This window comes from Cololabis saira, chromosome 24 (genome assembly GCF_033807715.1).
Source record: "Cololabis saira isolate AMF1-May2022 chromosome 24, fColSai1.1, whole genome shotgun sequence".
Classification (NCBI taxonomy): Eukaryota; Metazoa; Chordata; class Actinopteri; order Beloniformes; family Belonidae; genus Cololabis; species Cololabis saira.
The window spans coordinates 25989552-26003925 of NC_084610.1; the positions used below are offsets into that span (position 1 = coordinate 25989552).

Below are 14374 nucleotides of genomic sequence, written 5' to 3' on the forward strand. Positions count from 1 at the left end.
GCAGTGCGGCTTTTGAGGTCTCTGCGTGATTTTGTGTCAGCCCAACGAGATCGTTTTGCAGACTTTGAGAGAGAGGCTTTGGCTGTATCAGGTGTGTGTCAGATGTACAAACACGACCGCCAGCGCACCAGAAAGCGCAAAAGATTTGAAGATGAAAGTGCAGAAAATGACACTGTATTTGATGGGCAAAAGAAATTCCAAATAGAAACATTTAATGTGGTTATTGATAAATTAGTCAGCTGTCTTGGCCACAGGCTTGACGCATACGAGCACCTGTGTGATCTGTTTGGAGTTCTGTTTTTGTCAGAGACTGCACCGGACAGTGAAGTGATTAAAAAAGCGAACACGCTTTCCGCTGCCTATCCCGCTGATCTGGATATAAATCTTGCAGATGAACTGATTCACTTCAGATCTTTTGTCAGATCTGACGGAATGAGCATCTCCCCTCCATCACAACTTCTGAAAACAATACTAGATTGTGGTTTACAGTCAACATTTCCTAACGTATTTATTGCGTTAAGACTGTTTCTGACGCTTCCTGTCAGCAACTGTGAGGGAGAACGGTCCTTTTCAAAGATGACGAGGATTAAAAATGAACTGCGGACTAAAATGACACAGCGACGTCTCAACATGCTGTCACTCATGGCAATCGAGTCAGAGCTTACCCGGGAGTTGGACTTTGACGATCTGATTAATGACTTTTCCTCCAAGAAGGCCAGAAAAAAGACAATTTAGACGATTTAGGCGAGATGTTTTTCCACTGTGGTTTTGTGTGATCGGTTTTGTGTGATTGCACTGTAGTTTTGTGTGAAGTGGAGCTGTATGTTTGATCCAAAGCTGTATGTTTGATCCAAAGCGATCAGTTTTTTTACGTTTCATTATTAATGGTAAATGTTTTTTGTTTTTTTTACCAGTGAAGAAACGTAGATAGAATGGCAGTAATTTAACCTGTTAAAATAAATAGCATATAATTTAAAAGTAATGCCGTGTGATTGTGGATTCTTTGTGCTATTGTGTGACCAAACTGACTGCTTGAGGAGGGCATGCACCGTGCATGTAGGATATTATTGTAGGTAGGGGGGCCCATAGCGAGTTTGTGCCCAGGGCCCATGGTCATGATAATCCGTCCATGCCTACGGCGTAGGATACGCGGGGACGCGAACGTACGGTGCGCGTCGCCGCGTATCCTACGCCGTCGAATTAACGCGAACCATAAATCAGGCTTAACGCACGCGCATTTGTCAGTTTTCTTTTCGTCTTTTCAACTGAGCATGCAAACAGCTTCAGCCCCCGGGTCTGGCACTCAGAAGGCGTGCCGGTTTCCCCCAGTGGTCAGCCGCGGTACTGCAACCAAAAATCCCATGGGGCCCAGAAAGCTTTTTTCCCATAGACCGCAATAGTAAAAGATCGTCCTCTAAAACTGTTCACAGGAACCTCCAGCTGGAATCACCGGTAATTACTAATCTTTGTATTCTATATTTTTAAGTCATGGACTTTATATCCGTCAAAAATGTTTTATAACGGCCAGAAAAGTCAAAGAAAAGTCTCTTTCTGGGCGTGACGTCACGGCTGACGTCACAGCCGTGTCCGTGCATTCATGGATGTTTATATTAATATATATTATATTAATACATTAATAATATATGTAATACTATACATGTGATAATATACATTAATTAATATATTATATTAATATATATTATGTAATTATATTAATACATTAATAATATATGCAATACTATACATGTAATAATATACATTAATTAATATATTATATTAATATATATTATGTAATTATATTATATTAATACATTAATAATATATGCAATACTATACATGTAATAATATACATTAATTAATATATTATATAAATATATATTATGTAATTATATTATATTAATGCATTAATAATATATCTAATACTATACATGTAATAATATACATTAATTAATATATTATATAAATATATATTATGTAATTATATTATATTAATGCATTAATAATATATCTAATACTATACATGTAATAATATACATTAATTAATATATTATATTAATATATATTATATTAATACTCGCGTCATTGCCCCGGGGCATGATGGGAGGCCCCAGAGCATCATGGGAGGTGACTCAACTGAGCATGCTCTATGGGCCCGTTAACACGGAAGTAAACCCGGAAGTCAGAAATTTTTTCTGCGTATGTGCTGGCTGAGCAAATTACATTGAAATGAATGGGCGGCCATTTTTAGTGTCCCATCCAGTTCTATAATACATCCATGATGCAAACACATAAACTGAGGGTGCAATGCTGATGCACCCTCGTAGAACCGGGCCTGACGTGATGGACGGCATTTGTTTGCTTCCTGTGTCAAATGTCTTTAGACGACTTTAGTTGGTGTTGAATGTTTTGAGAATAAGTTGAGTTGAGTTCCTCAGGGAGCAGAACTGGGACATCTGTACCTGTAGATGAGCTAGAGCTGGTGCTACGTGGGGATATAAACGTATCTTTATATCTTCTTCACATTACTCCAGGACACACGAAGGTCTGGTTTTGAGTGGCCCAGTGATCAGTTTTAACTTGTTTTCTTCTGCTTTTTTACTTGTTCAGTTATTGAACCTCCTCGGATTTGGTTTCCTTCTTTAATTCTGAGCAGAAATTACCTTCAATTGTGTCTCCTTAAAACTGGTTAAACCTAAGTGGTGGGGCGGCGCTTTTATGACTCTTCGTCAGGAGTCAAACCCTAAGATTGGTAACTCTGCTCACGCTTCTGGGTAAAGTTATTAACCTTATATTTTTTGTTAGAAGGAACCCCTAGGAGGAATAATAGGGTGTTTCATCTTGGATTGTTTTGCTGGTGACCACTGGAGGCGCTGTAACATTCAAATACTCAATTCATGCATATGGTCACAATAATGGTCCAAATGTACAGTTTATGCAAAATCTTCAATGTTCAACATTTTATATTTAGGGAAATGGATAAAACATCAATTGAACAACTTTTTTTTTTTTTTTTTTTTTTTTTTTTTAAATTGTATTGCTATATTTTGTCCAATATTGGTTAAAAAATATGACTTTTTTATAGGCGTTTTTAACACACACATAATAACAAAAAAGTTGAAATTTCAAGAAAAAAAGTCAAAATGTGAAAAAAGTCAAAATGTCGAGCAAAAAAGTTGAAATTTCAAGAAAAAAAGTCAAAATGTCGATAAAAAGTCAAAATGTCGATAAAAAGTCAAAATGTCGAGCAAAAAAGTTGAAATTTCAAGAGAAAAAGCCGAAATGTCAAGAAAAAAAGTTGAAATTGAGAAAAAAAGTCGAAACTTTTTTATAGGCGTTTTTAACACACATAATAACCATCTTTTTTTCTTTTTTTTTTTACAGTGAAACACATTTTCTATGAAATCCTGTGTCAAAAAGTCTATAAAAAAGTGATATTTAGTATCAAATATTGGCTAAAATATTACAAAATGATTCATAAAGGCTTTTTTACTATTGTTTTATCTATTTCCTTAGATATACAATGTTTTAATGTTGACAATTATGCATATACATTGTACACACCAAAACTGACCATATGCCTGAATGGAGAACTTGAATATTCTAGCGCCTCTAGTGGTCACCAGCTAAACAATTCAAGATGACGACACCCCTAAAATTCCTTCTTTAGATTTGTTCTAACAAAAAAAATAGGTTGTCAAACTTTACCCAGACATGTGAGCAAAAGTCTTAACGGAGGCTTTTATAAAGTTGCCCCTTGACTATCTGGACTGCTGATTGTGATCAGGAGATTAGCTGCCGCGGCCTTGCTAGCGTCCGCAGAGCCGAGGGCCTGATGGAACCAACACAGATGAACCAACACCGATGAACCAACACCGATGCTGCAGATGTTTTAACGATTGTCGCTTCACAAACAGCCGGAGAAACCCCAGATCTACTTTAGTGTCTCTGTGGTTTCACCGTTTTGGCAGTTTCAGCAGCTGAATCTGAATCCAGGTCGTTACACCGTCTGAGTTTGACTTTCTTGTTCAGGTTTCCTGACTTCACATGACACCATTTCCCTCCATCTTAGAGACGAGAAACGACCTGAGCTAGAGGTCCGTCCTCCTTCCTTCCTGTCGCCATGGCGACACAGCGGTGCCACGGCGGCGCCGCTAACTCCTCCGGCCACTAATCGCCTCGTCGCCCTGATCAGCTCGTTTTAAAGAAACGTGTAGAGCTGAAGCCGCAGAGCTGTTTCCTGGACGGGGGGTTTTCTCTCTGTGGTCGGATGCAAGTCTGCAGCAGCAGAAACAACAGACTCTTGAGAGTCAGTCGTCTCAAGGTTTCAGGTTTGATAAAAGTTCAGCTGCAGCTCAAATGGAACCTGCTCACACGTTCGGGCTGTTAAGAGTCCCTGACGATCCAGCCGATCCAGAACCTGAACCAGTGATACCCGAGTCCCATCAGCTCCACCAACAACGTCTGAATAATCAGGAATCACAAACGTCCCAAACCCCCATTTTTTGCGTTTATGTCTTTAATTGCTCCACTTGTTCAGTCCGAGGCCACAAAAGAGTATTTTATTGGCACTTTCAAGGTTTGTAGTCATGAATGTTTAATGATGATTAACACGTTAACTGAACGTCCAACATTCTGAACGTTTCTCCTGGGTAATAATAATAATAATTAAAGCTGAAAGCAGCGATGAACGGGCCCTCGCGTGTGCAATTTTCACCAATAAAGATCAAGGAGTCAAAACTAAGTCCGATGACACCACCATGACTCTCTATGTCAAACCGTTCAAAAGTTATAACAGAAAGTAGGAACTATCAAATATGGACCAATCAGATGAAGGGTGGGCGTGCTTTTTGGCGTCTAGTGTCGCCACGGTAACGCTTTTGACTGAGAAAAGTAATGTGTGTAGTCGCAGGATGGAGACGCACATTTTGATGTATAACACATCTGGGTGCACGTTACGGTTCGGGCCGTATTAACGGCTGAAGAAATGACATAAATTGCGCCAAAATTATCAGAATCAGAATCACAATCAGAATACTTTATTGTCAGTGTACCTGGGTACAGTGAGATTTGAAGCAGATTCACCTCTCCAGTGCAAGACAAATAGCAGTAGTGCAAACAATAAGAAATATAAAGCAATAAGAAATATAAGAAATATGAATAATATAAAAAATATAAAAAAGGTTAAGGTGCATTTGAATCGTTTTTTTTACAGATGACAGTATATACATGTGTAGGAATATTGCACAGAGTCCGGGAGAAGTATTGCACAGTTAAAAAAGACAGTAACGAGGATAATTCACAAGTTGTTCAGGGTGATTATGTTAATGTATGTTAATGTATGTTAATTAAACCATTAATTCAAAATGGCCGACTTCCTGTTGGGTTTGGGCCATGACGCCAAGAGACTTTTCTTTAAGTTGTGACATGATACAGGTGTGTACCGATTTTCGTGCATGTACGTCAAACCGTATTGTGGGGCTTGAGGCACAAAGTTTTCCGGGGGCGCTGTTGAGCCATTAGGCCACGCCCATTAATGCAAACCATTAAATATCACATTTATCACCAGGGCACGTTTAGGGGGAAAAGGCCCTCATTTCGTCAGAAGAAAAACAATTCCTACAGATGCAATAGGGCCCTAGCACTGTAAGTGCTCGGGCCCTAATTATAAACTATAAACTAGTTCAGTTCGACACCGCAAAGTCTTCTTTTATCAGCACTTTAAGGTTCGTAGTCATGAATGTTTAATGAAGATTAACTCATTAACTAACGTCGAACATGCTAACGTTTCTCCTGGGTATTAAAATACATCTACAAGAGAAAAGAAGCATAAATAATTATTTACCAGCCGGTCATTTACAAATTAGCCTAAGGCTAACTCTGGTGCATCAAATGTTTACATTTATAGATAGATAGATACTTTATTGTCATTATAACTATGTACAATGAAATTAAAAGTGCTCTCCAGTCAGCGCATCATATATAAGAAAATAAAATAACTGAAAATAATTAAAAAAATGTAATATAAAATATAAACAAATAAAATAAATAAATATATATATATATATATATATATATATATATATATGTCTAGACACATTCACCCTTCCACATCAACACACGGACCCACAAGAACCTTCATCAGCATCATTTCTGTTATTGTTATTGCACATTAGCTTGTTTTTGTTAAAAGGTTATTGCTGTTGTTTGTCCTCGTTTTCATGTTTCATTTATGTTTTTAATTAATGCACCTGGTCCCTCTCAAATAAAATTTAAGTACCAGGCGGGCGTTAATATTTAACAGGCAGTCGTTTTGTCAGTCCAGGTTAGCAGGTTAGCAGGCTAGCAGGTTAACCTGCTAACCTGCTAACCTGCTAGCCTGCTAGCCAGTGAATGTGTAACAGCAGCTGCTGAAGTTAACGGACCAACAAACTCCTGAATCCTCATTTAGACCAGGATAAGAGTTCCCTCTTAAAAGCAGCGCAGCGCGTTGACCTCAGATACGGCATCGCGGTGCAGCTAGGCGCGCTCAGCTAAAAACAGCTTAGCTGCTCTGAAACTTCATCCAACACCAAGGCCCCGTTTACACGGAGCAAAAACGCTGGTGTTTTCATGCGTTTTGTTCGTTCGTTTACACGAAAATGAAGCTCAAAGTCTCCAAAAACCATCATTTCTGAAAACTCCGGCCAAAGTGTAGATTTTTAAAACTCTGTCTTCACGTTTGCTTGTAAACGGAGAGAAACGGACATTTAGGCTTCAGAACGTCACATTATGAGACAGAAACGTCACCAGCGTCATGAGTGACACCTGTGGTTACAATTAGTTTGTAACCGTCAATATTTTCTTGTATTTTACCTGTTTTATATTCTAAAGTCACACTTAAAAGTAACTCCACTTCTCTGTCACTCCAAACCAAAGACTCTGGTTCATCTTGGAAGTAAAGCCTGAATTATGGTCCTGCGTTAAATCGACGCAGAGCTACGGCGTAGGGTACGCGGCGATGTGCGCCGTACGGTGTGCGTCGCCGCGTAACCTACGCCGTAGCTCTGCGTTGGTGTAACGCGGAACCATAAATCAGCCTTAACTGGAAGTTACACGTGTCATTTGTTGATGTTTTTTCAGGATTCTGATTGGCTGGCATGACGTTAACAGCTTATTTATGCGGATTCGTGTAAACGAAGAGATTTTGAAAACGATCTCGTGTAAACGATGGAAGTTTTTCAAAACGTAGAGGGGGAAATATCCGTTTTTGTAAATACCCGGCTATGTGGAAACGGGGCCTGAACCTCCTCGACTGAAGGTGAGCCACCTGAACTCCACAACGACAAAACAACCAAACCAGACCAAACTTGGAGTTTCACGTCCGTCCTCAACGGTTCCCAGAACCAGATCTGGTCCAAACCAGTCCACTAAACCCCAGAACCTCCAGTTCTGGTTCTGGAGAACCAAACTCTGACGTGGGAACAAGTTCATTTACACCAATACAGTCAGAATCAGAATCATCTTTATTCTCCAAGTTTCAACTTTGCCCAACAAGGAATTTGACTCCGGTTATTTCACTCTCTGAACCAGATTTTAAAATAGCAAACAGTAAATGAACAAATGTGGCTCTTATTAATATACAATTAAAAAGTGAAAGGTGCAGCAGAATGAGTTAGACACGGTGAACAAAGAGCTAAAAAGTAGCAGAGAGAGAAACACCAGAGGAGGAGCCATCTTGTTGTGTTTTTCTGAACATTTCTAGAGACTGAACCCGCTTTTTTATCTCATTTATTGTATTTTTCTTTACTTTTGATCAAACATGGCTGATCTTTGACACCAGGTTCTTATTCTGGGGAGGAAACTGACGACGGTTGATGGAATAAAATAGAATAAAATAAAATAAAATAAAATAAATTTAAAAAAAATAAAATAGAATAGAATAAAATAAAATTAAATTAAATAAAATTAAATTAAATTAAATAGAATAAAGTTTATTGATCTCCCAGAGGGGGAAATTCTCTTCTGCAGCATCAAACACACACAAACACACACACACACGACAATTTATACAAAAATACACAAAAGTATGAAAAGGTATAAAAAAGTATATCCTAAAAAAAATAACCAATAAATAGCTAAGTAATTAAAAAGAGCAATATAAAGAAAAGAGCAATGTACAAAAGAAATACTAAACCCGAATAATAATAATAATATAAACATGTGTAAAGAGATGCGACTCGTTCCTTTATCTCTTTTTACCGCTGAGGAAACAGGAAAGTAGATAAAGAGTTTTAGGAGTTTTAGGAGTTTTAGGGTCCAGCGGTTCTGGAAGCGGTTCTTACCTGTGGAGGGCAGCGCTGAGACCAGGACCAGCAGGACCAGCAGGATCTGGGTCTCCATCCCGGACCAGGACCAGTTTATACACCAGAACCAGAACCAGAACCAGCGTCTCGTAGACCAGAATCTTTTACTGATGTGAGCGACGACAGCAGCGTCTTCCTCTGCTTCAGCAGAACAGGAAGTGGTTTTTCTGCAGGTGACGCCGCCGCGCTGGTTGTTCCTCCCCCTCAATGTGCAGCTACATGCTGCATTTACCCAGAATTCATCTGCACATGGAAACATTAGTTACCATCCATCTACTTGTACAATCTAAAACATTCTTACATGCAGATATTTCTACACATGTACTTGTTACTGTCCAGATATGTGACGGATGTTTGTCATTAATCTGTGACCGATGTTTCTCTGCTTTAATCTCACTCTGGAACTGGTGGTGGAAACGGCTCAAAGGAGTTTATTCTGCAGCGTTGAACAGAAAAAGGGCTGCAGGAGACACACATGCACATTAGGGCTGGGCGATATATCGAGATTTTAATATATATCGATATATTTTCAAACGCAATATGGTACGAGACGATATTGTTTATATCGATTTAAAAACATTTTTTTTTATTTATTTTTTTATGATTTTGATATAGCTTATTTTGTGACAAATTGACTTCTATGTTTTATTTGAGATTTGCAAAAATTAGAATTAGAATGTCTTTATTGTCATTTGTACAGGTACAACGAAATTGGATGCTATCTTTAAGGTGCATGGTTTAAAAAAAATAGATATATTAAAACAACAACTATAAAAATAAATGTTTTGTTATTTGCACAACTGTCAACCTCAGTGGAAAAGTCTGCCTGTTACTGTCTACATTGTATTAATTACAGTGTATTTTAATTTAATTGTTATGCAGGAAAGGGATATTTGTTTTATTTTATTCAAGAAGCATTTTTATTCTATATATGCAGCAGTTTATTTTTATTTCATGTGTTTTATACATGTTGATATTGTGCAGACCTCTGTTAATAAAGGAACCTGTGTGACATTTGGCACGAGGTTTGTATTAAAACTGGATGTTTTTTTAAGAAATGAAGCTAACAGAGATGCTAACAGAGATGCTAACAGAGATGCTAACAGAGATGCTAACAGAGATGCTAACAGAGATGCTAACAGAGATGCTAACAGAGATGCTAACAGAGATGCTAACGGATATGCTAACAGAGATGCTAACATAGATGCTAACAGATAAGCTAACATAGATGCTAACGGAGATGCTAACAGAGATGCTAACAGAGAAGCTAACAGAGAAGCTAACAGAGATGCTAACAGAGATGCTAACAGAGATGCTAACAGAGATGCTAACGGAGATGCTAACGGAGATGCTAACGGAGATGCTAACAGAGATGCCAACAGAGATGCTAACGGAGATGCTAACGGAGATGCTAACAGAGATGCTAACAGAGATGCTAACGGAGATGCTAACGGAGATGCTAACAGAGATGCTAACGGAGATGCTAACGGAGATGCTAACAGAGATGCCAACGGAGATGCTAACGGAGATGCTAACGGAGATGCTAACGGAGATGCTAACAGAGATGCTAACGGAGATGCTAACGGAGATGCTAACAGAGATGCCAACAGAGATGCTAACGGAGATGCTAACGGAGATGCTAACGGAGATGCTAACGGAGATGCTAACAGAGATGCTAACAGAGATGCTAACAGAGATGCTAACGGATATGCTAACGGATATGCTAACAGAGATGCTAACATAGATGCTAACAGAGATGCTAACAGAGATGCTAACAGAGATGCTAACAGAGATGCTAACGGAGATGCTAACGGAGATGCTAACGGAGATGCTAACGGAGATGCTAACAGAGATGCTAACAGAGATGCTATGTTATAATGCTTTGGGGGAAACCCCAAATATGTCACAGAAAAAATATATCGAGATTATATCGAGTATCAACATTCAGCTAGAAAATATCCAGATCACCCAGCCCTAGTGCACATTAAGTTTATTTATTAATTTATTTATCTTTATTTAATTAATTGATAAAATAAAACAGCAAACAATTGAATATAAGCACAATCGTTCCTAAATTCTGAACTAAAGGGAGCAGAAAGAAGAAGAATCTTATTTAATCTGCCCCTTTTTTGCCAAGAAATCAATTTACAAAGAACGTCAATTCAAAAATTCAAAAATAACAACAAAATAAACAAAAAACTAAAGTAAAATATCTGCCGGCCGAGACAGACACAAACATTCCCTTTTAGTTCCCATATTACAATTCAGTTAATCCCATTCAACACCAACAAACTATGTTTATACCTTTCATGACGATGGGGACGTCAATCAAACTAACTAACATATTTCATTATATTTCTTAACATTCTGGTTTAATTGTTCTTTTGAATGTAATGTTTGATTTGGATTCTTTGTTTTCTTTATTCAGATTGTTCCATAAACTGATTCCTTTCACAGAAACACAACGTTCCATCAATTTAGTCCTGAATCTTGGATTTTAAACATCTCTGTTTTACTCTTTTAAGTTAAACTTGCTTTCTCTTATTTTAAATCTTAGTTATATGTGTGACCAAAGCACACGGTCCGTCTGGGAAAACACAATAAAACCTGTCAGCTCCTGGTAGTGGACACGTTCTTTTACTGGTAATAAACCTGCACAGAACATGTTTGACTGAACAGAAAACGTGACAAAGTTGGTCTGATATAGTTATCTCTCAGACATTTATCCCAGATTAACCTTTAAGTGCTTTCAAGACGTTTATAATTAATTTTGTCCACAGACGTACAGATGCATTAACATAATATATTAATATTCATGGGGATCCTCCAGAAACACTGAGGATTTCCCACAATTCCCTGCTAATACGAAGCCTGATGCATGTAGACATATACACATATATATATATATATATATATATATATTTATATATATATATATATATATATATATATATTGGAAAGTGTACACACAAAGTGTACACACAAATACAGCAAATACTGACCCCTGGTGGCCAAGAGAGGAATTACATGAAATAATACAAATGTAAATGTTCTTTATTTCTATAGCCCTTTACAGCCACATCGAGGTGCCAAAGTGCTTTACAGAATAAAACATACAGAAATACAACATACGATATGTTGCACGCAGGTCACTAATGTTGTAAATGTTGTATTGCTCGAAATAAATATGAACTGAACTGAATGTTTGTTAAAGTATTATTTTGTAATGGTAAATTCAACTGATGCTTATTGTAATGTTGCACCGTTCATGTTTTTATTCAATCAAGTATTTAAACATGACAGTAGCTGAAAATAAAGTCAAATGTAACTTCCATCTTATCATCACTATTAATAAATAATATCTGCAAATCAAACGTGCATTTTAGAGTCGGTTTCCATTATAGTTTCTTACCGAGACGATCCAAACTTATCAGAATAAAAGTTTAGTTTGATTCAGTTGCTTCTTAGGTTTATTTTTCTTAACTTTAACTCATAAAACATAAAGAAAACAACAAACCAAACTGCTCAAACTTCCAAAAACACATAACGGTTTGTTTCTCCAATCAGCATCACCTGTTTGTTTCACCAGGTAAAATAACCAGCTGATCTGGAATCAGTAAATACTGTAAATACAGCTAATACTGACCCCTGGTGGCCACGAGAGGAATTACATGAAATCCAGGACCAAATTAATGGAATGTTGTGTTTCTGTAAAAGGTTTCAGTTTATTCTGGAACAATCTGGATCCAGAAGACAAAGAATGCAAATCAAACATTACAAATATTTTCTTTTTACAAAAAAAAGCCATGAGAATAATTAGTAGAAAACAATATCCTTCAAATAGAATTCTGCTAATTAGGGCCCGAGCACTTACTATTGTATCTGTAGGAATTGTTATTCTTTCTTCTGACAATATGAGGGTCTTTTTTCCCCCTAAACGTGCCCCAAAAGTCACCAAATTTTGCACCAAGCCAGGACTGGTGAAAAATGTGATATTTAAGGGTTTGCATTAATGGGCGTGGCCTAATGGCTCAACAGCGCCCCCTAGAAAACTTTGTGCCTCAAGCCCCACAATACGGTTTGACGTACATGCACGAAAATCGGTACACACCTGTATCATGTCACAACTTAAAGAAAAGTCTCTTGGAGCCATGGCCCAAACCCAACAGTTAATTCAGCCCGAACCGTAACGTGCACCCAGGTGTGTTATACATCAAAATGTGCGTCTCCATCCTGCAACACCACGCATTACTTTTCTCAGTCAAAAGTGTTACCTGGGCGACGCTAGACGCCAAAAAGCGCACCCACCCTTCATCTGATTGGTTCATATTTGATAGTTCCTACTTTCTGCCATAACTTTTGAATGGTTTGATATAGAGAGTCGTGGGTGGTGTCATCCACTAAATGTCCAGTTCTGAAGAATCTACATGCAATTCATACAAGCTTCCACTGCAGCCTGAACGTGCACCAGGGTGGAGGACCGTTCATTCGTTCATCGCTGCTGCAGCTTTAATTTGGTCTTTGCGGTTTGACGTCAAACTGGATTGAAGCGGCGAGTAAACAGGAAGTGAAGAGAGGTGATTCTGCAGCAGAGCTGCTTTCAGACGACTCTGTCTAGTCGTAGCAGCTGAACCGTCATGGAGCTGTGGAAGATCCTGCTGCTGGTTCTGGTGCTGGTTCTGGTGCTGGTTCTGGTGCTGGTTCTGGTGCTGGTTCTGGTCTCTGCAGAGGACGAGGAGGTGACGGAGGTCAGAGGAGATCTGGGTGGAGATGTCACTCTGACCTGCTCCAGCAGGAAGGAAGACATTTACTGGTTCATGGAGATCCACCACCAGCTCAAAGGATACATCGGACGTACTTTTTCCTCAGATCCCCAGTACCTATCCCCTGGTTTTGAAACCAAATATTTAATCCAAGAAAACAGACTTGTGATCAAAAACCTCACAGCAGAAGACTTCAGACGTTACTTCTGTGCAGAGAGGAAGGATGGAAAGATTGTGTTTTTGGACACTTTCCTCCTGATCTCAGGTAAGATCCTGACTTTTCCAGTAGAATATGAGAAGCTGCAGGATGTCTAGTCAAAGAAGACTTTTATTTTGACGGTCAGACGCTGCCGTCACCGTTTCCTCAACATGAGTGTTAGTCCACATCTTCCACGTGTCCAGAATCAGTGTTTTTATTCAGTAGTTTTCTTTTTGTCGTCATGTTTCAGTCGTTTCTGTCACCACTTCTCTTAAACTGAAAGAGGCTAAATTAACCCTGTACGCAGACGACACTAGAGTGTTTCCATCAGCAACAACTCCTGCTCTACAGTAGAATATAGATCAATAAATCATGGAATTATTTACCACTGTATGACTAAATTAACACAGAAATCAATATTCAAAAGGAAAATTAAGAAACACCTTGGAATATCATATGTATATATACCAGACACTTATACAGATACATGTACACACTGGACAGGATCAGGTGTATTTTTGATTTTCATGGCCTAGATGATGTTTTACTGTATATTGGAATGTTTCATGTATGTTTTTTTGCTTTAAGATAATGATTTACATGTACGGTAAAGTTTAATGTAGGTTATTACGATGTTAAAGGGTTAAAAGACCTCGGTGGACAAACCAACCTCCTCTGTGGTTTTAGACCTCATGAAACTTCCTGTGCAGAAGGACTGGTGTCAGTTTAGGACAAAGTTGCTTCTTTTGTACTTAGTTAGTTAGTCAATCTTTATTTTGGTCAATTATAAGCATAAAAATCAATAAGCAAGATAATAAACATTTACAGGTTTGTCTTTGGTCAACATGGTGATTATTTTGACCAAAAAGGTCTGGGCTTGAAGCAGAAAGATTATCTTGCCTTTTAACATAATATAATATACAAAAAGAACAAATGAAGTATCATGAGGCTACACACAATAATAATAATAATAATAATAATAATAATAATAATAATAATAATAATTTGGTCTTTGTGGTTTGACCTAAAACTGTATTGAAGCGGCGAGTGAAACAGGAAGTGAAGAGGAG

General features: G+C 38.1%; 1 protein-coding gene across 1 annotated transcript in view; it reads right to left on the reverse strand.

Annotated features, from left to right (window-relative positions):
- LOC133425404 (T-cell surface glycoprotein CD3 zeta chain-like) overlaps positions 1–8452 on the reverse strand; it is a 34020-nt gene extending 25568 nt beyond the window's left edge. The window contains exon 1 of the mRNA XM_061716254.1: positions 8322–8452. Coding sequence (XP_061572238.1) covers positions 8322–8379 — 58 coding nt within the window. The 5' untranslated portion in view covers positions 8380–8452. The remainder of the gene's footprint in view (positions 1–8321) is intronic.
- Positions 8453–14374: the final 5922 nt, after the last annotated feature.